We start from the raw sequence: 23,586 nt of genomic DNA, 5'->3' as shown, positions 1-23,586 counted from the left end.
ATTGCTGGACACGTTTTATAGTTTTTATTAAGTTTTAGCCTGTAACAATGATTTAGTACTTTAAATTACTCCTTAATTATATTTTGATGATAAAAGCTACCAATTAGAAGAATAAGTTTTTATTTAATGAGTTTCTAATAGCTACTGTTTCTCCATGAGTCTCAGCTTTGTTCCTCAAGTATGCAGTTGTTAAAATTCCTGATAAGTATTCATGACAATCTATTTTTTAAAAAATAAAGATCATAACATTAAGAAAAATGTTTAATAAAAATACAACATGGAAAAGGAGGGTTTATTGAGAAAGGAAAGTGATATGGTATTTTTCATATAGAAGCAAATACTACATTGTGAAGAGGGAACCGAGTAGTGAGAAATGTCAAGTGATGTAACTTTATTTTTTTATTACTGAAGTGTTACACTGAAGTAAGAGACGTGTATTTCTCATAGAATAAAAAAGAAATGAGTAGAAACTAGGCAGAGCTAGTGTGGGGGTGCAATAGAACTCACCAGAATTTTTGTGAACTTAGCCCAGTTTCCTTTCCCTATCTTTTTGTAGTTCAGTCTGATATCCTTTATCTGTAGCTAACCAGGATATGATTAATTAAAAGTTATTTCTAAAAATTTAAGCTTAATTTGTTTTGGTTTGGGATATTTTTTTTTTTCTAAAATGAAGAAATTGTGATTTTTTTAATAACTAATTTTTCAATGCATATTTCTTGTCTAGCTGCTAAGGAAAAGGCATATAGGAAATGACATAGTTACCATTGTCTTCCAAGAGCCAGGAGCACTTCCTTTTACTCCAAAAAACATTCGTTCCCACTTTCAACATGTATTTGTCATAGTCAAAGTGCATAATCCTTGCACTGAAAATGTGTGCTATAGGTGAGTAGAGCCTTAACTATGTAAGTTTGCTGTTAAGACTGCAATGGAACTGCCTTTTCTAATGGTTTTGTATTTCCTGGAGTTATTATGTATACAGGTTTAAGATTTCTGCGGTTTTGTGTGTTTGAAATCCCAAGTTCTCCCTTGCACACATCTAGAGTTATGGGAAACAGTTTGTAAACTTAAATGGGTATATGGAGAATTCTGTGTTGCTGATTTATCGGCATAAAATGGGGATATAAGAGGTTAGTGAAAATAAGATTTGCAGGCATAATCATAGAAATTCATTTAGAATTTGTATTTCACATTTCCTTTTTCAAAGAAAGTGATTTAAAATTAAGTATTTTAGAAGGCTATTAACCTGTATTATCCCTGTGTATGACAATATGACACTGGGATGAGTCATGGCCCCTAAGCACATGAATAAAGGACATTTGGGGAGTATTAAAACATCTCAAATTTCAGATGATCTTAACTCTCACATTTAAGTTACTGTATCATGAATTCTAGCAAGGTAGCTGGGGTTAAAGTATAGTTCTGAACTGATTGGGAATTGTGCCAATATTGATAAGGACTTGAAGCATAATGGTCTAGGTTTAGCAGGTATAAATGTTATTTATTCATTATTTAGGATGAAATTAAAGTACATCATGAGGCCAAGTCATATTACTGTCTTTTAGAACTTAAGCTGTCTTTTAGAACTTGATCATTTTATCAGTAGCTCTTTTGTGTTTAATAATACGTGACATTTCGTAAGTTATATTTTTCTTATTACTAAATTATATCTGTTTATCGTTCAAAATGTGACTGCATTTCAGTCATGCTAACAGTAGTTGTATGCAGTTTGCACGGTATTTTAAAATCTGATTTCAGTTGAAATACATTATGTAGATATCAATTGTGAGTATAATTTTATTAATGACAAAATACTCTGTGAACTGTCTATATCAAGAATTGCAGGTATTTTGAAATTTTGTGAACGTAGAGTAGGAAACTTAAACAGGTGCAGGCTGTTCCCATTATAGACACATTTGACACCAATACTTTTTCTTTGTCTTCACACTTCATTGTAGCAAATTGAGGATTAAAATCTGTTTCTGTATTTCTTAGTTTTAAGATCACAAAACTGAGTGACAGCTGAAAACAGTAGTCAGACTTACACCAAAAGAAGAATTTAAAAAATACTTCTCTCATTTATGTCTCACAAAGCATTTTTATATTTATTCCATTAAAGAAAGGAGACAGTGACACCCTAAGAAGTCATCCTTGATATTTTTTTGTTAGTAAGATACATCCATAATGTCTTTTATACATTTAAAAGAAAAAAGCCATTTAAAAACAGGCAAGCCCATCGATTTTCTTTGGTATGTTTAAAATGTCTGAAAATTGACATGTCAAAGCTAAACCCAACTGTGTAAATAGACTGCACAGATCACAGTTCTGCTTATCATCTGATGGTTTTTTTTTTTAGGAATTAACCACTGTATTTTTTTCTTTCTGTTTCCAGTGTTGGTGTTTCACGATCAAAAGATGTACCTGCATTTGGTCCACCTATTCCTAAAGGAGTTACCTTCCCCAAGTCTGCAGTCTTTAGGGACTTCCTCTTAGCCAAAGTTATTAATGCTGAAAATGCGGCACATAAATCAGAAAAATTTCGAGCCATGGCCACAAGGACACGTCAAGAATACTTGAAAGATCTGGCAGAAAATTTTGTTACCACAGCTACAGTGGATACTTCAGCAAAGTTTAGCTTTATTACTTTAGGGGCAAAAAAAAAGGAAAAAGTGAAACCAAGGAAAGATGCACATCTATTCAGTGTTGGAGCAATTATGTGGAATGTGATTGCACGAGATTTTGGCCAGTCTGCTGACATTGAATGTCTTCTTGGAATCTCCAATGAGTTTATCATGTTGATTGAAAAGGAATCAAAAAATGTTGTTTTTAACTGCTCCTGCAGAGATGTTATTGGATGGACATCTGGATTAATGAGCATCAAAATATTTTATGAAAGAGGAGAATGTATTCTTCTGTCGGCAGCAGATAATTGTACTGAAGACATCAGAGAAATTGTTCAAAGACTTGAAGTAAGTACAGTTTCTAAACTGAAATCCCAAAATTTTTATGAAGAGTTACTTACATCTCCTTTGAGATACAATAAAAAATGTCCTACGTTTATATTTTGGGAGTGTTTTCAGTCCTCAGAGAGCATTGCAAACAATAATCCTCACAACAGCATATGAGAGAAGTGTTGTCAACCCATTTTCAAGGATGAGGAATCTGGTACCCATAATCTGATAGACGTGCCCAAGACCATGGATGGTTTCAGTGTCAAAATCAGGATTGAAAAGCTAAGCTTTTGTCTTCTCTTGCTGTAGACTCTTCTTAAATCACAGCTTTGTACATAGAAATACACCTTAATTTAAAAATATACTCACTTCGACTTTTAATAATAACCCATGTGAGTATTAGCAGAAGAATTTGTGTCAGTGATTCTGTTGATTTGTTCCTTTGTACTGAGCAACTGCATGAAGTAAAGAAAACTATTACCAATTAATGCCAGTTTTTACAGTTGACTGGATAAAGTTTTTCAGATGCCTGATGACCCTGTTAGCACAACTGTCCTGTAACTATTTCAGTCAGTACAAATGAACTGACAGGAACTCCAAGGTAAAAGTGCTGATGCATCTACTTCATGTGGTTACACTTCACCCTTTGATCTTAATTTAAGTTATCTAGATGGTCTCAATTTTGTTTATATTAGAAAGCCCAGTACTGAAAAGAAATCATTATGCTCACCATTTTCACACTGGAACAGTCAGATTGCAGCTGATGTTTTAGGGCCTCTGCAGTTCTGCAGTCACTTTTAACATTGCTCAATTTCATGCTCTAAATAATCACCTTTTTCTTCGAAAGTACAATTACTCTTTCAACAGATGAATGTCTTCTTGCCACTGTTATATCATCCTTTTCATTGATGTTTTCGGTTTCACTTTCCTTAGATATTTTCCTTTAGAAAAATAGTTTACATGTAGTTCAGTCCTCTTAAGTATTGCTAAATATGAATTGAAAAAACAGATGGAAAAGAAGATTCAGAGTTCTAGGGAAAAATTCTGTCATCAGTGACAACAATTTCTTTTGCTGTTTTTCACTTACTCAGTTTTACAAAACATGGAAATAGCCTAGTTGCTGAGGATAGATCTTTAAAATTCAGTAATTAAAAACATATAATGAAATGATTATGTGTATTTACTTGAATACTTCCTCTGTTTTTATGGTCAAATTTGGGGTTAAATAATGACAAATTGGCTTTAGGCCTCAAAAATTTAGCATGAGTTACTGCCAAGTTAACCCAAATATTAACTTCAAGTATGTATTGCAATGAACTCTGGCTGCCTTCTCTCTTTCACTGCCATCTATCCAACTTTCACATTGCTTAAAAGAATTAGCTGTCATTACTTGTTTTAAAACTTTTTTCATCTCTGTTTCTTACCTCATATTTTTCTCCCTTTTTGCTGCTTTTCTCTCTCTTTTGAAAGCTGAGTATTTATGATATTCCCTAGTTCTTTTATGATGGTGAATGCTTTCTAAAGTCCTTATATACATTTTGATATAGACGCTTAGAGGTGACCATTACAAGGACTAAGAAGTATTTAAAACTCAGATTCTACACTTAATGTGCTTAATTCAAAAACCTTTTAAGTGACTCAGAACACAGCCAGGGTCGACAACCACAGGTGCCAGCAGATGCTAAAGATGAAAGCTCAAAGGGTGAAATAATATCAAGCTTCAGTGACCAGATGGTTAACCCTTTTCAGTCACTAGTAAAAGCATTAAAACCAGTGAGTAAAATGTTGCAGTTACTAAATGAGACTGTCAAAGAAATAACTACATTTTATTGCCTGGGTTTAAATCATGCAGATGAATAAAAAACGTATCGCAATATCCAGATTAATCAAAGATGTAAACAGCTGAGACTGTGATTTTGCTTTGAACCAAAAGAATCAGTTTGGGACTATAAAAAGAGCTAGGATTTGTCAACCTAGAGTCCGATCTGTATTTGTGGAGGAGAATATCTAGTGATATAAAGTAGAAAGAGCAGCAAAAGCAAACTATAGATTAACTTGGCAGGCTGTGTTTGAAGGCAGAAAAAGCAGTGGTTCTGAGCTTTAGGATAACAGAGAATGGCAGAGTGATACAAGATTAAATGAAAACCCTGAAGGGATCTTTAGACAAGAATATGAGTAGACAAAATTTCTGTAGAAGTGTGTATACTAAAAAAACTTTTCCTTCTTCCTGGGACTTGGAAGATCTCTGTCTTTTAATTTCATCTGTATTAAGTGCATTCAGAGAAGAGAGTTCTTAGTTCATGCACATGAACATTCACATGTTCAGTGAGATGGCAACCAAGTAAGCAGAATGACCTGTTTTGAAGTGGAGCAGCACTATGTTTTATGTGACATTGCTATGTAAAATTTAGTGTCACCTTTTAGGTGATATACTTGTGGAGGACTTGATCTCCTGGGATCCCTTCCATTGGAACAGATGAATCTTTGGCAGGAGTGTTTATCTTCCTTCTCTTATAACCTTTGAATATCTAACTAACTTGAAGAAGAGATTTTGAGTGCTCTGAGTTGGGAAAATCTATACACTTCAACTGGTGCATTCATCTGCAGTATTCTGTGATGTGACATAATGACAAAGAGGTGTCTGTCCCCGCAGAATATGGCATAGTTTCTTAGCGATAAAATTCTGTCCCTCGACTGGGCTTCTGACTGTAATTGTGTGTTGCTCTTTTCACTGCATGACTATATATTGTCTGTATCTTAGAAACTTGTGACAGAAGTGTAGGGAAACTAATGAAGGATGAAAATTTCATTTTTCACTTATCTAGTTCATAAATTACGAAATTCTTGTTGAAAATTAGTCATGATTGAAAATGTACCTCAGAGCTGGGAAAAAAAAAAAGAGTTAAAGCTTAGTTCTTTGAGCATGCCATATAGCTCTAATACTATATGCATGGTTATAAACACAACAGAAAATTCTGTTTAAAATGGAAATCTTCTAAAAGATTCCATAAACTCAGGGCTGAATATGGCAAAAGAAATAGCTGCTTATTTTCATAGGAAGACACAGAACATGATTTTGTAAACAAAACCTCCCGAGTCCCTTTTAGACATCTCAGGAATGACTTTCACATTTAAACTTCAAAACGTACATCTTCAGAAAGAACTGGAGGGTTTATGAAGTCAAGTGCTACAATTTAAGTAGCCCAAAGTTGTTAGGCAATGATTCTCAGAATATCAGATCCTTGCAAGGTCTTTCTCCAGTGTTCACAGCTCGTGGAAGATTAGCCTTTAATGAATGAGAGCTAACTGTAATTACCTTGAGTTTATCACAAGTTAAAAGCTATAAGCGGACCAGCTCCCTCAGGTCTGCAAATTTACGATAACTCATGGTTTTGTGGCACTTTGTTCTCATGTGTGCAGATTCTAATTTTTTCTGCTGAGTGGCAGATATCCATATAGAAATATTCTATAAAGGTAATAGTGCTTTAGAACTTACTAAGGTAAAGAAACCCATGACTTCCAGTCACTGACCAAGTTGCAGGCCTAAGTTACACAAGCACTAAAGATTTTCCACTCATCCTTTGGATTGGGAAGGGAATAGAAGTTAGGCCTCTCATCCCTGACTCTCTAACAGTTTGGACAAAAGACAAAAAACAGGCTTGGAAGCATAAAAGCAAACTATTGAAGAACTTAAAGCTTAATATTTGCTACCTGTTAAATTCCTTTGTCGATGGTGGAAATGTACTTTTATAATAGCTGCCAGTGAAGGAGACAGTGCCACCCATTCCCTGTCTGCCACCCCTTTGGAACATTATTTTTAAAAGCACCCTGTTTTTCGGCTGCACCATGTTCCTGATATGGCTGCACAAGTGCTAACGCGGTACAGGGGACAGTGTAGTAGTCATAGAGTCTTACATCAATTTAAACCTCCCATGAAACTGCACTTAGTCAAGTGCCTCTGACTCAGGCAGTGAAAGGAGCGGTGTTGTGACAGTTTTACGCAGTCGCAGCGCCAACATCTCCCCAAGCTGCACAGTCCCACTCCCTCACCATGCCGCCCTGAATTAGGCTGGGCCATGCTTCCATGGGAAGCAGATGATAAACTAGTGAGCTAGGCTGTCCAGATTCTGGCTTAGGCTGGCAGTGGAGGGGAAGAATGTCTCTTCCAGGATAGCCTCCTGAATTAAGCTCAAGCTATAGAACAGCCTTTGCAGAAACCTGTCCTATACAACTGACTATACAGGACACCTGCCTCCTAACTAAAGCACTTTCAAATAGATGCCTAAAGTTGAGTAATGAGTGCATCTTCCTGATGCACACTAAAAGCAACCATAAGCAGTGTGAACACCTTTGAGGAACAAGGTGCACTGTGGAACTGCTCTTCATGCTGCATGACCTTGGGAAGATCCCTTGATCTGTATCGTAACATATGCATCTTTACAGGGCAGATATGTGCTTTGCTGGAGTGTTATAAAGCACTGTGAGATCTTTGAATGTTATGCATTATGAACAAAGATTTTTGATAATGTTTCACGGTGCTTACGTTTTTGTACTAATTATACTAATGGAGATAAAATACATATTGGTTTTGTGACACTGACAGAAAGGAATGTTAGGGTAACTCAAACTTACCTTGCAGTGTGGACTACAGTTTGGTCTGCTGTGTCCTGTGCAGTATCCCAGCATACGTACTGTTGTGTCGTAATTTTTTACTGGGCGAAACTGTTGAGGACTTGTTTTACACAGTATATAGAAATGAGCCTGCTTAGCAAAGTCTGAATTTGAAGGATTTTGGCTACTCTATATAACGACAGAACTACTGTTCATCGAATATGAAGAAAGTAATTCTTTTGTTTCTAAATTTCCCAGTGACATGAAAACTCTTACCCCATTTTGATGACATCCACATCTGGATATAGTGGTAGTTAGGAATATGATACAAGGCAAAACGAATCAACATTATCTTCATTGCTATGTTCTTGAGGAAGAAAAGCTTCTAGAACTGAGGCATTTCACTCGATTTAGCTCATGTTGTATCTCAAGTTCAGTACTGTCTAATACTGAAGAAAAAAATGCCTGCACACCTGCGGTCAGTCAGCCAACAAGAATGAAGGAACTGACAGGACAGCATTTTGCTTGCTTTGTGTTTTGAAACTAAAGCAGTTGTTAGGTTTTCGGGAAGAGATAAATGATACTGTGTTAATGTTGGGCAAGGGGGAAGGAACTTGACACGGGTCAGCTGCTTGCTCCGGGGATGTAAGATTTTTAGCATTGTGAAATGTTTGGTTTGTTTTATGCAGAAATCGTCATTCAACCGCAAATGTTAAAATAATTCAGTATTAGTATATTAAAAATATTTAATGTCAAGCCATACATGGCTTTATAGTGTTTCAAAACAGATTTGTGTGTGTGTCTGAAGGAGCATCCTGACTCACTCCAGCATAACAATCTGATACTTCTTTAGATAGTGACCAGAGGATGTGAAACCACAGAAATGACCCTTCGGAGGAATGGGTTGGGCCAGCTTGGATTCCACGTGAACTTTGAAGGGATAGTGGCAGATGTGGAGCCCTTTGGTTTTGCATGGAAGGCAGGCCTACGGCAAGGGAGCCGCCTGGTTGAGATCTGTAAAGTGGCCGTGGCAACTTTGACTCATGAACAAATGATTGACCTTTTACGTACGTCAGTGACAGTAAAAGTGGTGATTATTCAACCGCATGAGGATGGAGCACCTAGAAGGTAATGAGCAACAGTTCTCAATGTGACATTTGTATCTCTCTGTGGGTTTTTTCTCTGCTACTGCTTAAACGATGGCTCTTTTACTGGAGGCCCTCAGGAAACAGGTATTGTCTCTCATGGTTGGTGATCATATTGAAACTCTTCAAAGCAATCTTTTCCCTGAAACCCCTGTTGGCCTGTAGTAGAAGATAAAATGGGATCCTGTAAGAAATTTAACAGGAAATTTACTTTTATATGGCTTTGAAGATGTAAAAAGTAAACTTTAGTGCATCATCCTGTTCTGAAAGCTGGAAGCCGATGTGACTTCTTCCACAGGAGAATTTTACATTTTAATACTGAATTTGAAAATGGGGAATCCTTCTCTGAAAACTGTACCTTGTCTGTCTTTGACATTTCTCTGACACCTGATTATTGAAAAATATTTGTTTTATTTTTTTCTTATGTTGAAATTTTGACAAAAGTAGCAAAATACTGGTTTCTTAGAGCCCTTCTCACTTTCTACAGACATCTAATCTAGTCATATTAAATAGTGAATTACATCAGTGAAATCATCAGTTAAAAAAGATCTTGCTGCAGTGTGAAATAATGCTCACACACTCAGGAAAAGACTCAAATAAAGGTTATTTTATTAACTGTACCATTGTTTTCAGGGTTGAAATGCCATTTTCTTTCATCAGTGTTCCTTTTTTGGTGACAGCAGGATTTTTGTTCTTCTCCCCATTTTTAATATGATGAGGTAGAGAGAAGTAAGGGAAAAATTAAAATTTTATAATAATGTGACTTTATTTCTCAGATGTCTTGGAACTATTAATTTGGCTCATTCTAAACGAGAACTGTACTAGAGTAAATTGAATTACTTGTCTGCTTGTAGAAGGCCAACTTTAAATCTCTTGTTGATTTTTAATTTAACAGAAAAAAACATTAGATGTGTTGCTTTTGGCAAGACAACAAGCCATAAAATTTTACGTAGCATGCAATGCTATGAAGTTGGTGCCAACTGTACACGAATACTGTTTAATTGGTGGCAATTCTCCAAGTAGTCATTGGCTTGATGAATGACACAGAAATGCCCTCCCCTGCCTCAACCTGCATGTTGATGCCTTGGGTTCCTCTCTGAAGAAAATGCCTGTGAATGTAGAATACCACCGTTTTGCTTAGTTGGATAGAATTTGCAATTAAGCCTCTCTTTGCTTAGCTTTGCTATTCTCACCATCTGCTTCTGGGTATGAATTTTCACTGACTTGTTTGGTATACATTTCCAAGCTGTTTACAGAATATGAGCCTAATGAGCTGATCCTATTATATTGAAGGTAAAAATGTGTATTTTATAGGCCCTGATGGAAAAATACATACTATATGAATTGTTTATATCTTCTTTGATGCATTTTTAGAAGTAAATGTTAAAATCTCAAGTCGGTGTGATGCATGGCACTCAGTCTATGTGTAGGAGGAGTTTTAACTGAGTGCCACCAAACTGGGAAAAATCTGCAAAAGCTGTTCTTGTTTATAAAATTTTTGCATTTAAAAAACTGTGTGTCTAATTAGTAAGGAAAATGATTTTTTTAAAAACTATGTTTCTATTCTAAAATACAAAAAACACCAAAGCATTTATGTTTAAGTTCTTTCCAGCCTCATCTCTCTAATATAAAAAAGAAATCTTCATTAATGCCTCTTTTTTCTCAAATATCAACTTCTCACTCAAACAGAAAGTTCCTTATTTTCACCTTTATATTCCCAAAATACAGTTAGTAATTGTGATTGCCCAACTTTAAAGTGATCTAATATTCAGAGAGTTTTGAACTTGCCTTTTATCAGTGTTTATAATCTAAACAGAGCAGACAGAAAGCAATACAGGTATTGGGTGACAATATGGAGAGTTTCAGTTGACAAACATGACCTGTGACATTATTTGTAAAGTATATTAATGAGTGGGGGAATGAGGAGAAGGCAGAAAGGCATAAATTACCAGAGGTTTGGAGAAAGAAGATAGTCTATCACAGGTATTACTAGTTAAAGCTTGCGTAAATCCATCTCCTCCTCTCCTACGCAGTTGCTTGGTTTAGCCATCTGCAATGTCTTATCTTGCACAATCACAGAAACAGAATAGCTGAGGCTGGACAGGACCTCTGAAGATTGTTGAGTCCAACCCCATTGCTCAAAGCAAGGTCAGCTAGAGCAAACTGCTCAGAGGCATGCTCACTGGGTTTTGAATATCTCCAAGGACGGGCTCCACAACTTCAGTTGCAGCGTTTGATCATCCTTACAGTAACAAATGTTTTTACTTATAGAATCATAGAATCACAGATTCATTTATGTTGGAAGAAACCTTAAGATCAAGTCCAGCTGTAAACCTAACACTGCCACATACTTAAATGGAATTTCCTGTATTTCAATTTGTGCATCTTGCCTCCTGTATTTCCACTGGATGCAACTCTGAAGAGTCTTACTCTGTTGTCTTTTCTCCCCATCAGGTATTTATGCACATTGATAAGGTCCCTCTTGAGCCTTGTCTTTCCCAGGGTGAGCAATCCCAGCACTCTCAGCCTCTTCTTGTGTTTCAGATGATCTGATCCCTTAGTCATCTTTGTAGCCCTTTGCTGGACTTGCTCCAATATTTTCATGTCTTTCTTGTACTCTGGTATCAGGTTTATCCAGAAATTTACAGGCAGTAGTGTTGGATGTAAAACAGGAGTATCTGGAGAACTAGAATCCATTTCACCTTCATTTGACAAGAAATGTCACTGTTCTTGGAGAATCCATGTGTGGCTATATAGGGTAGAATCAGGCCTCTGAGTGATTTCCAACATGTGTCTGTGAGCAAGTTAAGGAAAGTGTGCCAGCTCATTAGGAGAATATTTTTTTACTGTCAAGTAGCTCTAATAATTATCAAATAACACTCAAAACAGACATATGGATATTTCCTTCAAAGCTGTGAGTCTTATCAGTCCTTGATCCACACACTGCACATCTAGAAGAATGATGGTTCAAAAGCAGGAGATAGCTTCACATGTGTGCTCCAATAATTACTGCTTTCATTCACAACTGTTTTTAGAGATTTTATTCTAAAAAATGATACTTCAGACTATCTGACATATGTAGAACAGTAGATTTGGAGGTTGAAATAAATGCCTTGAAAGTTTGACTGATCCTACAGAACATATGATCTTCTGGTAGTTGGGGTTTTTTCTCTGTATTTTAGCCTTATTTCTCAGGGTAGATATTGGTAGTTTATAAGATTTTTTTACTTTAAATGTCATAATCTGGGGTTTCAAGTTCAGCCACTAAGTTTTTGTCCACAGTGTATAAATATAAAAATACATTCATCTTTGTTTCTGCAAGAATAAATTGCATTAAGAATTCACATACATTTACAAGAATATAAATAAAACTGGAGTAAAAATAATAATTCATTGTTTCATGAAAAATCCCCTTGTTTCATTTTATTAATGCCTGTCTTTCATTTACTGAGATAATCAGCTGATTTCCACTGCTTGAAAGAGTATTTTCTGCTTAGCGCTCTGCTGGGTTTTAGGAATATGAAGCAATGAGGACTTCCTCTTTAGGCTGCTTATTAGCACTGGTTCCTTGCTGGGATCAAATTCTGAAGTGAGTTTACAGACTGGATGTGAGTGCCATGGAATCTCTTGGGAATTATACCCTTCAAATGAAAATGAGTTTTAAGTGTGAAGGGGTGTTTCCAAAGCAGTCCCAGTCCTTGGAAAAATATCAGCCAAAGTGGAGATCTTTAATCTAGTTCTGAACTTGATTTTTTTTTTTCCTGTTAGCTTACCCACAAATCATCCTCAGTCCATCAGCCCTTTATATTTTAAAAGAAACCAACAAAGTGGAAGTGTACGTACACTGAGTATATTAGCAAGGAACTATTAACAATGAATTTATTTTTTGCTGCAAACTGTCTTGTATTAATTTAGTTTGCCATGAAAAGAAATTATTTGGAATGTTGAAGGTGCTTACGAAGGAATGTTACAGAGTGATTAGGAAATTATAGAGGAAAATTCCGCTCAATAAATGTGTTTCATTACTAAATGTAGATCATTCTACCTATAGTCTTGATAGCAGTATATGCAAAAGCAATCACGGAATAAGGCCTTTCATTTACTATTCTGTAAAATTAATGAACTTGAGACAAAGCTCCTGCTGTTTTCAGTTTGCTCCAGCAATTAAATAATCATGCACAAATTGAGAAATCATAATTATTTGCATGGCACCAGGTTGATATTTGGACAGAAAGAAGAAATTGCTATTTAAAACATAAATTCTTTAAATTACAAAGCAGTATTAGGACAAACATGCTGGTCATTGTATTCAGATATCAGTAAGTATCCTTGTGTCGTACTTATTTCTATGCTAGGTCTTTCCTTTCAGAATTGTTGATTAGTTCTTCTGTTGTCAGTATTACCTAGTACTGCAGTGCAGTAGCTAGATTTATACACATTTTAACAGGAGAATAGTGATGTTCATTCTAATTTGCTTTCACTGGTGTCACAGTAATGCTCAAGGACACTATATCCTTAATCAGTCAAATCCAATCAAGGAATTCAAGTACTTCTAAATCCATTTTAAACTGTAGATTATGCTAGAATTTTGCTTACTAACTATGTTGAAACTTAGGTGTTTGTCTTATTTCAACTAGCATTATATATAAAAAGAAAATTAAGAACTGCTTAAAAACAATTTCTAGAAAGTTTAGAAAATTAATAAAACTTTAAGGAAAACGTCCAGGGATGGACGATAAAGAGAAGCTTAAGTACAACCACTGTAAGAGATGTAACAGCGGTAGTTTCCACCTATTGGTCTGAACAAGTAACAGACTTTTTTCCTGATGTGTGTAATTTTGAAAATTGAAGTATTTTAGTAACTATGATTGAAACTGCCTGTGGGCTATTATTAATTGCTGCTGCATTTCTTTTGAGGTTTTTCACTTTTTTTGGACTTTGCAACTCTTTCTTTCAAATAATATAGGTGTAATGACTTTCTGTATTTTCCAGTCCTGATGCTCGTTCTTTTTAAATGATTGTGATCTTATTGGGCGATTTTGTTTCTACAGCTTTTTTTAAGTAACGGATAGCCAGCAGTGTATAGAAAGATTGGCAAAGGAAGCAGAAGGTTTTATTGTGTGGAGGAACTCAAATCTTCTCTCAAGGATGTTTGCCATAAGGTGATGGGATAGTTCATAGGGCCTTCAGGTTATTTAAATTTTTTTAAATTTTTTTTAATTAAGCCATCTGAGCTTAAAAGAAGTCAGGTCTGAATTGCTGGCAGAATGCTGCCAGCCTAACAACACTTGAGGGAGTTTAAAGCAGAAAAACCTGAAACTGAACTTTTGGTCGTAAAATTAGAATGTGGGTGTACTACAGCTTTTAATTACTACCCCTGCTAATAACCTAACAAGGCTGCAAGTACCTGAAAACTCTAGATGATGACGTTTTTTAGAGGTAACTGAAAGAACTAGTACTTAAAAAATACAATACTATTAATTGGAAGTGTTTATCAATTGCAAAAGTTAATCCTCTGTACCCAACAAAAAATAAATGGTAGAAATTGCTGAATTTACTGTCAGAATTACTGTACTTCTTATAACTTTTATTAGATATAGGGAATGAGGCATATGTGCTGTGACTTACCCTGATGGAGACTCTTGGCAAAAACGAACTGCGTCAGAACTCTGATTAGCACCAGAGACTTTAACCCAGGCTGTTACATTTTTAAGTGCAAGTTGTAACAGAAGGTCAAATTCAGAATGAGACCTTTTGGCTCTCCCCCTCACTGTGAAGTCTTTGCCACTCCTGCCTTTGGAAGGGTGGCGGCACCAGCAAACAACAGAGTTTAGGCATAAGGTATGGGCTGCCCTCTTCCCCAGCTTTAATATGTCATGCACCATGTGCTTTGTCTCTTCTCTAACTAACCAAGTCATCATGGTTTTCCTGCATAAAAGAAAAAGACTTTTTTATTGTTTTAAAAAAAATAAAATGTTTTCTGTCACTTTTTATAAATTCTTTTGAGTTTGTTTCTTCCCAATAGAGTTTTCAAGGAAATGGATGTGTAAACTTGGCCTTTGTCAGTATATACAATTTGCATTTTAACATCTTTCCTTAAATTCATTGTATTTAATAGAGTAAGGCTAACTATGCAGCGTTAATCTAATCCTTGGGAAGCTGAAAATTTATCATACAAGCATCTTTTTCTATTTTGATTTGTGTCCAAACAAAGGAAAACCTAGGCAGCATATGTAGCATACAGTCTCCACTCAGAAACTGTCTCAACAAAAGAATAATGAACTAAGAAGATACAAAGTTGAAAAAAATCTCTGATGCTTATCATATGTCTCATCCAAGTAAAAAGTCTCTGAGTTTTTCTTATATTTAGTTGTGAATGAACTGATAGCAGGAGTTAGTTATAATTGCTAAAGCTTATTATGTGTACAGTTGATACAGTCAAGCAGAAAAAAAAAACAACCAAACCAAACAAACAGGAATGCCAGGCAAAGCTCTGATTGTCTCTACAGAGAGATGTAAATCCAGACTTCTTTTTTTCTTACTGAAAAAAATCAAGAGAACCACGTTTTTGGCATTTTGAAGCTTAATATTATTTCCTACTCAATTCTGGTTCAGCAGAGAAGTTTTTAATTATAAATAACTTGGGGGGTATATACCTGCTATTATATAAAACATGCTTTAGATCCATTTTTGTTATGTCCGGGTTGGAATGTGCAGTATCTCTACAGAAATTGCAAGTGATTTGATCTTTACCTTGTTGGAAATGTTTTGGGTTCATGGAATCTTGGGATAATTCAGGTTGGAAGAGAGTGGAGGGATTATCTGGTTCAACCTCCTGCTCAAAACAGAGTCAGCTATGAGATCAAGCCAGGCTGTTCAGGGCTTTATCCAGTCAGGGATTCAAAAACTCCAGGGATGGAGGCTGCGTAACCTCTTTCTGGGGAACATATTCCACTTGATCTTCGATAAGGATCATTTGTGTTTTCCTTTATCTCCTCATGAGTGGTCTTAGTCCTAATCTTACCTCTCTGGTATCTTAAAGATTACTTCAAAATCGGGATTCATTCTGAACTTGGTCCTTTCAGAGCTCAAAGGCTTGGATCTCCATTTGGTACTGTTCCCTCTGCTTTGTTTGTCCTCTCTGTTACTCATCATTTCCATTTCTTAAGTTGGATCCCTGCCATTGGCTTTCCAGCTGTTCTTCATCTTACAATTTTATGGTGAATTTTTAAGGGTTTTCTCTTTAATGTCACAAAAAACTTTCTTACTCATCTGGTTTTCCCAGTGATTCTTCCTTCTCGCCAGTAGCTTCTCAAGCCTTTATTCCCCATAGCTGTTGTGTTCTGATGTAGCTGTTTTCCTGTTCTCTGGGATTTGGAAATGTGACTTGCTCCGCTTGTGTCCTAGTTCCCATCAGCAGAGGCTGCAGGGGTTGTTACTACCTTACTGATCATATGAGTAAGCCAGACAACCTTGGCTGGATTTGGGTTTTTTCTCCTCTTTTATTTCCTGACTAGCTCCTTTCATCCAACGTGCTGTTTGTATTTGTCTTGCCTTTTTCATACAACAGTGCAGGCATGGAGGCTCTTAGGAAGCCTCTAAATTGCTTGTCAGTTCACCAACACAAAGATTCTGTTTAAAACCGAATAGTAATAAAGACCAGGACAATGAGGGTATCTTCATGAAGGAGGGATTGTCAGCTTTAACTCTTCAGCTCTATGAAGAGAGTGCCAGAGAGTTACCACGCACCTTAAACCAGGAGTGATAAAGTGGGCAGCAGCCTTACCTGAGATTTTCGTAAGCAATCATATGTGTCTATTGTGGTATGAAATTATTTTAAAGTAAAACTGATTTCCTGTTTTTCAAATTGTATCTTTCCTTTTCAATACAGTATGACTACCGCTAATAGGTTTGTGAGATGTCAGAACTTGGAATTTTTGTCTTCACTTTTTGACCAAAGGTCTCTTAGACCATTTGAATCTTATCCAATGTTTTGGACTTGTGCTGTAGTTGATGTAGGGAGTCAATGGAGTCCAGGGGTTACTGCCAGGAGGCACTTCAAAGTGTCAGAAAAGGGAAAATGTATGTATGCCTTATTTAACTACGTGGTGAGCCTAAGTAAAACTGAGCTACTAAAGTCTGCTTTTCAGTTAAGTCCCTACAATTATGTGAAATTATTCAATGTTTTAGTATGTGGGCTTAGTGGATTGCGTGATGAGTCCTCAGTCTCTTGTGACACTTTGTGGGAACTGCTGTAGTGTAAGAACAAACATGCACTGTAACCAAGTGATTACTTTCAAAACGCAAAGTTTGGGTTAGAAGAATGCAATTATGTATTGTACTGTTAGATGCAGATAAAGACTCCTTATTGAGCAAGATTAAATGTTTTGAATTGAGATGGTGATAGTAAGGGATAATTTATGTAATGATATTGTAATATAACTGGTGAACACCAATGATTACTTCTCTACCCCTACTTCCCCCTTAGTGGTTCAGATCTGTGATACATTAAACGAAACCTAAATTGTAACCAGGTATTCTAGTTTTGTTACTACCCTAACAGATCATTCATGATGCATGAAATCTGTAGAAAGTTGGGGTCCAAATACCAAAGTCATACCCAGTAGCTGATAGTGGTAGAATATAATAGAAAAGAAGGATTTTGTGTAGTTATCAAGGTGGGGAACTGCTGATCATAGTATATGAAAGCTTCTAACTTACCCGTGGAGATTTTTACCTTTTCTAACAGCATCCTTGGCTAATGTAGGCCCTTCACAGAGCGTTTTCCAGAACCTTTATATGGAATCTGCAATTAATATTGAAAGGTTTGGTTAACATACTTTGAAAAATTTAATGGACTGTTTGATAATTGTTTCAGAGCATAATGCTTCTTGCAGTAACATTTTAATATTGCAGGGTTTTATAGTGGACTCTTAAATTTTAATGTGCAGTCATGACCTGCTAGCTGTGGCATAGAGTCATGCTCTGTGTAATTGCAGCGTAGGTTTTATTAACCAAATTTTTATAGGGCAATATGGCTCTTGAACCAAAGATATTAGTAGAAGTCTGTGCTTTATGTTGAAGGATTGATTTAATTAATACCAAACTACAGTGAAGAACAGGAAGTGCTACCATTTCTGATGTGTGGTTAAGACTTGGACACACTTGCTTGATAAATAACAGGGGCCTATTTTTCAAAATGTTATATTGAATGTAATTGCAAAAGATACTTGGTTTCCTATACTTGTTTAACATAATTTTAAATATATTTTAACACCATAAAATACAGATTGGTCTTTATATATTCTTTAAAGTGAATTTTTTCAAAACCTAAAATATTTTTAAAATTAATTAAAAGCTATCGTTCAACACCAGTGCCAATATATATGCTTCATCCAGTGGAATAAGTAATAATATTATAAATAGATAATGGTCAAATTAAATATTTAATAGGAAACTGCATTTAATTGTGTGGGTTTTTTTCATGCAAGATGACTTGCAGTTTGATCCATGGCAGGGGGCTGGGGGTGGGGATCCTTATTGGATTGCAAGCATGAAGTAGATCGATTCTCTTTGTTTCTGATATAGGAAGTATCCTGCAATGATGACTACGTATCTCAGTATACTGCAGTATCTGTTCTTTAGGCAGTGCTTGGGAAGCAACGATGCATAATTTTTCACATAAATGTTGAACTGATTGGTTTGGCACTTTCAAATTAAAATTATAAAGTCTGTGTAACAAAGCAAGCCATATAAAGTAGTTTCATTTTAACCATGAAAATTCTGGGGGGCCAGTTTCAACAGTCATGTTGGGGCCCCATTTTGATTTAAAAGTAACATTGTTAGATTTTTATAGTGATTTGAAATAGGGCTGTTTTGTAAGGCTTTTTTTGCAGGAACAGTGTCCTGAATATTTTTTTTCATTTGTCAGAGGAATAAATTTTCATAATGTAAAGAAACACAAAATTTTACAAGATCTTAAATTCTTGTTCTTTTTGAGAAAGCTTGTTGTATGCTATTTCTAGATCATGCTTTAGTTATTTGGTTAGCAAGCTGAGTCAAACTAAATAGTAGTAATGATAGCCTTTGCCTTCAAAACCCATGGCTATTATTGTAAAACTTAAAGTACTTTATGGGCGGTATCTAGTAAGGGCTACAATGGCAATTACGTGCTATAACTTCCTCGATTACCAAGACAAGCTGTGAAATCAGTATCTTAAAGTTGGGGAGGGGTTAGTTTGTTTCTAACACTTACGGTCTGTAGGAATGAAGAAGGGGGTGAAACAATACTAAGAAATCGGCAGAAGGATGCTTGAAATTGTAGCCTACATAATTGCTCAACTTCCTAGCCAAATAATGGAAAACTGTGTATATATGGCCACAGGAAAAATTATGCAGTGCACTGAAGTAATATTAACCTTGCTATGTCATCTGTGCATTGTTTGTTGTGTTTGGTTTGTACAGAAAGCTTTCTGAAGGTCTTTAATTAAATAATCAATCTTAGGTTATTTTTTCCTTTAAGACCTTTCTACATTCTCTTAACTTGCTCTGGGAATGAATCAAGGTTGCGTTGCTGGAGGCTGTGGTCGCTTACGCCTTGGACTTATTTGTTGCAGGCGGTGAATGAGGCAGGGAACTTTACGAAGAGAAGCATGGTCTTGGGATATAAGCAGTTGAATATTGCACTTGAGAAATGTATTCTATGTATATTTCAACAGTAGAAATATTTGCACAATTCTATGCAATTTGCTTAACCTGGCCTGTCCATGGTGTTCATCCTTCCAAGAGCCCAACATGTGTTTTGTGATTTTCAGAAGTATGAAACAATTTTAAAAAATAGTTACATGAACTGAAGTAGTTTGAAGCAGTGGCCTAAATAACTGTTGCATATTTTCAGGGTAGGGGAAGGCTATATTTATATCAAATTGACCTTCTGAAACTAATTGACAATTTTGTAACATTGGTTTCTCTGTAGCTTCATTCTGTGTTTGTGGGAGGAGAGTACTGGGGTGGTCTTGCCTCCATAGGGAGGCTGAAACCAGAAAATCATTATTGTGAAATTCTCAAATGCTTCCAGCATGTTCAGCTATGATTTGTCAGCAGATTTTACACATGTGATATTTTACTGGTGCGTTGAATAGTGATATTTCTAATGAAAGAATAACCTTGAAAAAACAGGAATTCTGAGTTCTGTTTTGGAGCATTCTAGTGATGGCTCTTCAGCTTGTCTTCATTACGGTGTCTTCTACCCTACATTGGCTACTAATCTCCACTCTCAGTGCTTTATCTACTATATTTTATGGGGTTTAATTTACCTATTTCATGAGTTTGAGTGCCAGCAGGGACTGAGATTTAATGCTGCAGGATAAACAGTTTGCCTATTTAGTACCACAGAACTTAGCAGCCTGTAGCATTTGGCTGGATCAGACTGGGCACGTACAGAGTATCTAGCATGTAACTGCTACTGTTGCGCACCTGTCTTCTCTTCCACAACCTCAAATAACATAGTTTGCATTTTCATAATATATATATATATATTTTTTTTTTTTTTTTAATTATCTGCTGACCACAACACTGACATTGAAAATATTCTTTCGGGATTTGGTTCAGAAGCTTTGGGGTGCAGTAATTTAACATATGAGAATCTATACAATTTATTTGTACTGCATATTTGTGTTAATTCATTTGTGCCAAAACATTTTCGGGATTAAGACTGTAAACACTTTATACACATGCATTACACTTTCTCTAGGTGATTTTAATTTAGTTGGAAATGGTGAATGTTGAGTTTTCAGCAAAAGCAAAGCTCAATCAAGGCTCAGCTCAAGGGACAGAGCAGAGTAGTTGAGACAGAGAAGCAAATTTTCACTATTTCTTACTTAATACATTGCATTAGGATTATTTAGGGTGTTTTCTTTATAGATGTCAATGTAGTAATTTTAATTGGCATATATAGATATCATATAGATGTCAATTCAGTATGCACTGCTTATCAGACAAGTAATGGCAATGGTCTTTAAGAATGTAAAATATCTGTGCTGATAAACAGTGCTGGCTTAAAGTGGGTGTGAAGTTTCTATTAACTAATTGCTGAAGCAGTAACCCCTAATTCAAGTCTAGCCTGAGTCTACAGCAAGTATCCTGCAGGCACACTGTTCTTTTGGGGAACACTGTTGCTACTTTTACCTGAGTTTACACTTTCTGGGAGTGCTTTAGCCACACTGTAAGCTTCAAGCAGAGGTTGTAAGCCAGACTCTTTCTGATTTGTCTCTTCCTTCCACCTCCCCATTTCTCTTCCAGGCATAGAGACCCCCAGGAAGAGAGACATTAGAAAGTACACTTTGATAACAAAGAGAAAAATGCTTAGCTGCTATTTAATCACTTGCATCGCAGTGTATATGTTCTATCATTTGGTGGGGACAAGGCAGGAGGCTAAAGGGAAGTTTGCAGCACCACTGAAAAATGTTTAGTTTGCTGCAAAACAACGAACATATTTATGAAATCTAAACAAACAAAAGCTGTTACAAAAGAAATTGATGTTTTCGGACTTCTGAATACTTTGTTTCTGCTAGGTTTTATTATGTAAAATTCAAGCGGCAGGTTTAATTTAGAAAAGCTTAATATTTTCTCCTTTTTGAAGGGCAAGGAGAGAGGTCAAAAACCTTTGAACACACAAGAGCAAATCTTTTACTTTGAAATGTTGCCTACCTGGTTGGCACGGTATTTTTGCAGCGTTCCAAGGGTTGTACAATGCTATGTGAACACCTTTGAGCACCCAGAGGGAAAGCGTGCTTCTGACTGCAGAGTGCAAGATTTCTTTTCCTGTTCCCTCCAGTGAGACTGATCAGCATTTTTATTTGTCCCGCAGGGGTTGTTCAGAACTTTGTCGTATACCCATGGTGGAATACAAACTTGACAGTGAAGGCACCCCATGTGAGTATAAAACCCCTTTCAGAAGGAATACCACTTGGCATCGGGTGCCGACTCCCGCTGGGCAGCCTCTCTCTCGTGCCTCTCCAATCCTAGGAACATCTGACAGACTGCAGTGCCAGCAGCTTCTCCAGCAGGCTCAGACAGCCATTCCTCGCAGCACTTCCTTTGATAGAAAACTGCCAGATGGTGCAAGGTAATAGACTCTCTGTTTAATGCCTGTCATCTGCCTATTGTGCCTCGCTTTAGCTATCTCTGCTTTCTAGAACTTTGTTACACTTATTTTTTAAACCTGATTTTGGTGGGGTTTGACAGCAATTTTAATTGTGAGGTTGTATTAAGGAGCATTCACTGAGTCCAGTTCCTTCTGCTTGAAACCAGTGCCTTTGGTTATTTCTGATGGAAGTGGACTGTGCTGAGGATCCTGCTCCTGAGGACAGCTGACCTTTCCCTTTAGTCTCAAGTCAACAAAGTGGGAAAGTGCCTTGTGACTTTTTGATCTAAACAATGTCCTGTGCCCCACCTTTTGGGAGCCTATTTAAACAAAAAATGAATGTAAATAAAATGAGCTCATCCCTTTAAAAATGAATTATTTAATCTCATTACCAAGCTATTGGCATAGTTTCAAAGGGTTCTGTAACTCATTACCAGTCCTTATGCTTTGCTTTGCTTTTAATTAAACAAAGCAGAGCTTGTGATTTGAATATGTAACACCTCTTAAATGATGGGACAGTATCCTTAAATATTAGCTCTGTTCTAATTTAATCATAATTCTTCAGAAGATAAAAAAATATTTTTAAAGTTAATTTTTTAAAAATATATTTGACCTTCAAATTATTTAGGAAAACCGTATGTCTTGAGCACAACTCTCAGTCCTTTATTGTTTGCTATTATTTCTGCTTATGCCCTTTTTCCATGGGGTGATATAGTTCTAATTTCCAAGGAAAAAAAGTCCTGCATTTTGAAAATACCTGATTTAGGTATTAAAATCTAAAATATTAGTCTTAAATAGCTTTTTAAACTTCTGGCTGAAATCATGAAGTACTGCTATTGCTGTACCATCTGTCTTATTTAGTAGAAAATAATTAGTGACATTTTATATATGGGTAATAGTAGTATATCTTTGATAATATGTCTATATCATGGCCTGGGGAAGGCAGACTCCCGGTTATGACAATCACTGGTATTCTTCTCCCTTCCCCCCCTCTCCTCACCCCCTGAAAGAAGGATACTGGATTTCTGTATGCATGTATGTAGCATTATAGGACTTAAGCTTTTCCTAATGTCTTGTTACTGAAATTCTCAGTAACATCTAGCATAAGGACACAATGTATCAAATGTCTAGAAATACTTCAGAATTCATGGAGCATACTGTATGCCTATACAGAGAAAAAATGAAAGTTTTCTGACATGCTATTAATTTCCATAGTATTTCACAAACATAAATAGTGCTTCTCCTAACACTCGGTGAAGCATGTGAAAAAATGCTAAGACAGAGGCTACCTCTTGTCATGAAGAAATTCCTGTATCACTTAAATAAAACAAGTGCAATGTGGAAGTGCTATTCTGGGGAAGACATGGTACAGAGTATAAATAATTAAGAGAGGAAAAAGATGAACTGTGACATGTGGGTCTTGAAACATGAAAAAACCACTGCCTAATTGGCACAGGCTTTCTACATGGGAAGGAAGAGGCATAGCTGTGGCTTGGCAGAGATGAGCTTAAAACAGAAGAGTTTGAAGTAAGGTTGATTAGTCCTTGTAAGTGGTCTTGCAAAGGTGAAAATAGATGCTTGGGCTGGGAAAATGATGAAGAGATTTTAGAGGGTCAGAGACCCACTATCAGTTTAGACAAATTGAAGAGCGCAGGCAGGGAGAAGCAGGTTAGTAAAACAGGGAAGATAAAGCAACTGATCTGAAAATGAGCTAACAGTGAAGTCAGTGATAAAGTGG

At 36.2% G+C, this 23,586-nt stretch overlaps 1 protein-coding gene across 7 annotated transcripts in view; it reads left to right on the top strand.

Moving 5' to 3' along the window:
- The window catches only part of SIPA1L2 (signal induced proliferation associated 1 like 2), a 154,766-nt gene that overhangs the window by 91,809 nt on the left and 39,371 nt on the right, over window positions 1–23,586 (top strand). For all 7 annotated transcript variants that reach the window (XM_080388849.1, XM_080388850.1, XM_080388853.1 and 4 more), the window contains 4 exons: window positions 725–882; window positions 2,390–2,966; window positions 8,413–8,687; window positions 21,573–21,830. In XM_080388849.1, coding sequence (XP_080244975.1) covers window positions 725–882; window positions 2,390–2,966; window positions 8,413–8,687; window positions 21,573–21,830 — 1,268 coding nt within the window. The remainder of the gene's footprint in view (window positions 1–724; window positions 883–2,389; window positions 2,967–8,412; window positions 8,688–21,572; window positions 21,831–23,586) is intronic.

This window comes from Falco punctatus, assembly GCF_963210335.1.
Source record: "Falco punctatus genome assembly, chromosome: 5".
NCBI classification, from domain to species: domain Eukaryota; kingdom Metazoa; phylum Chordata; class Aves; order Falconiformes; family Falconidae; genus Falco; species Falco punctatus.
Note: the sequence above shows the minus strand (reverse complement) of the source record. Positions and strands in the feature narration are given on the sequence as shown.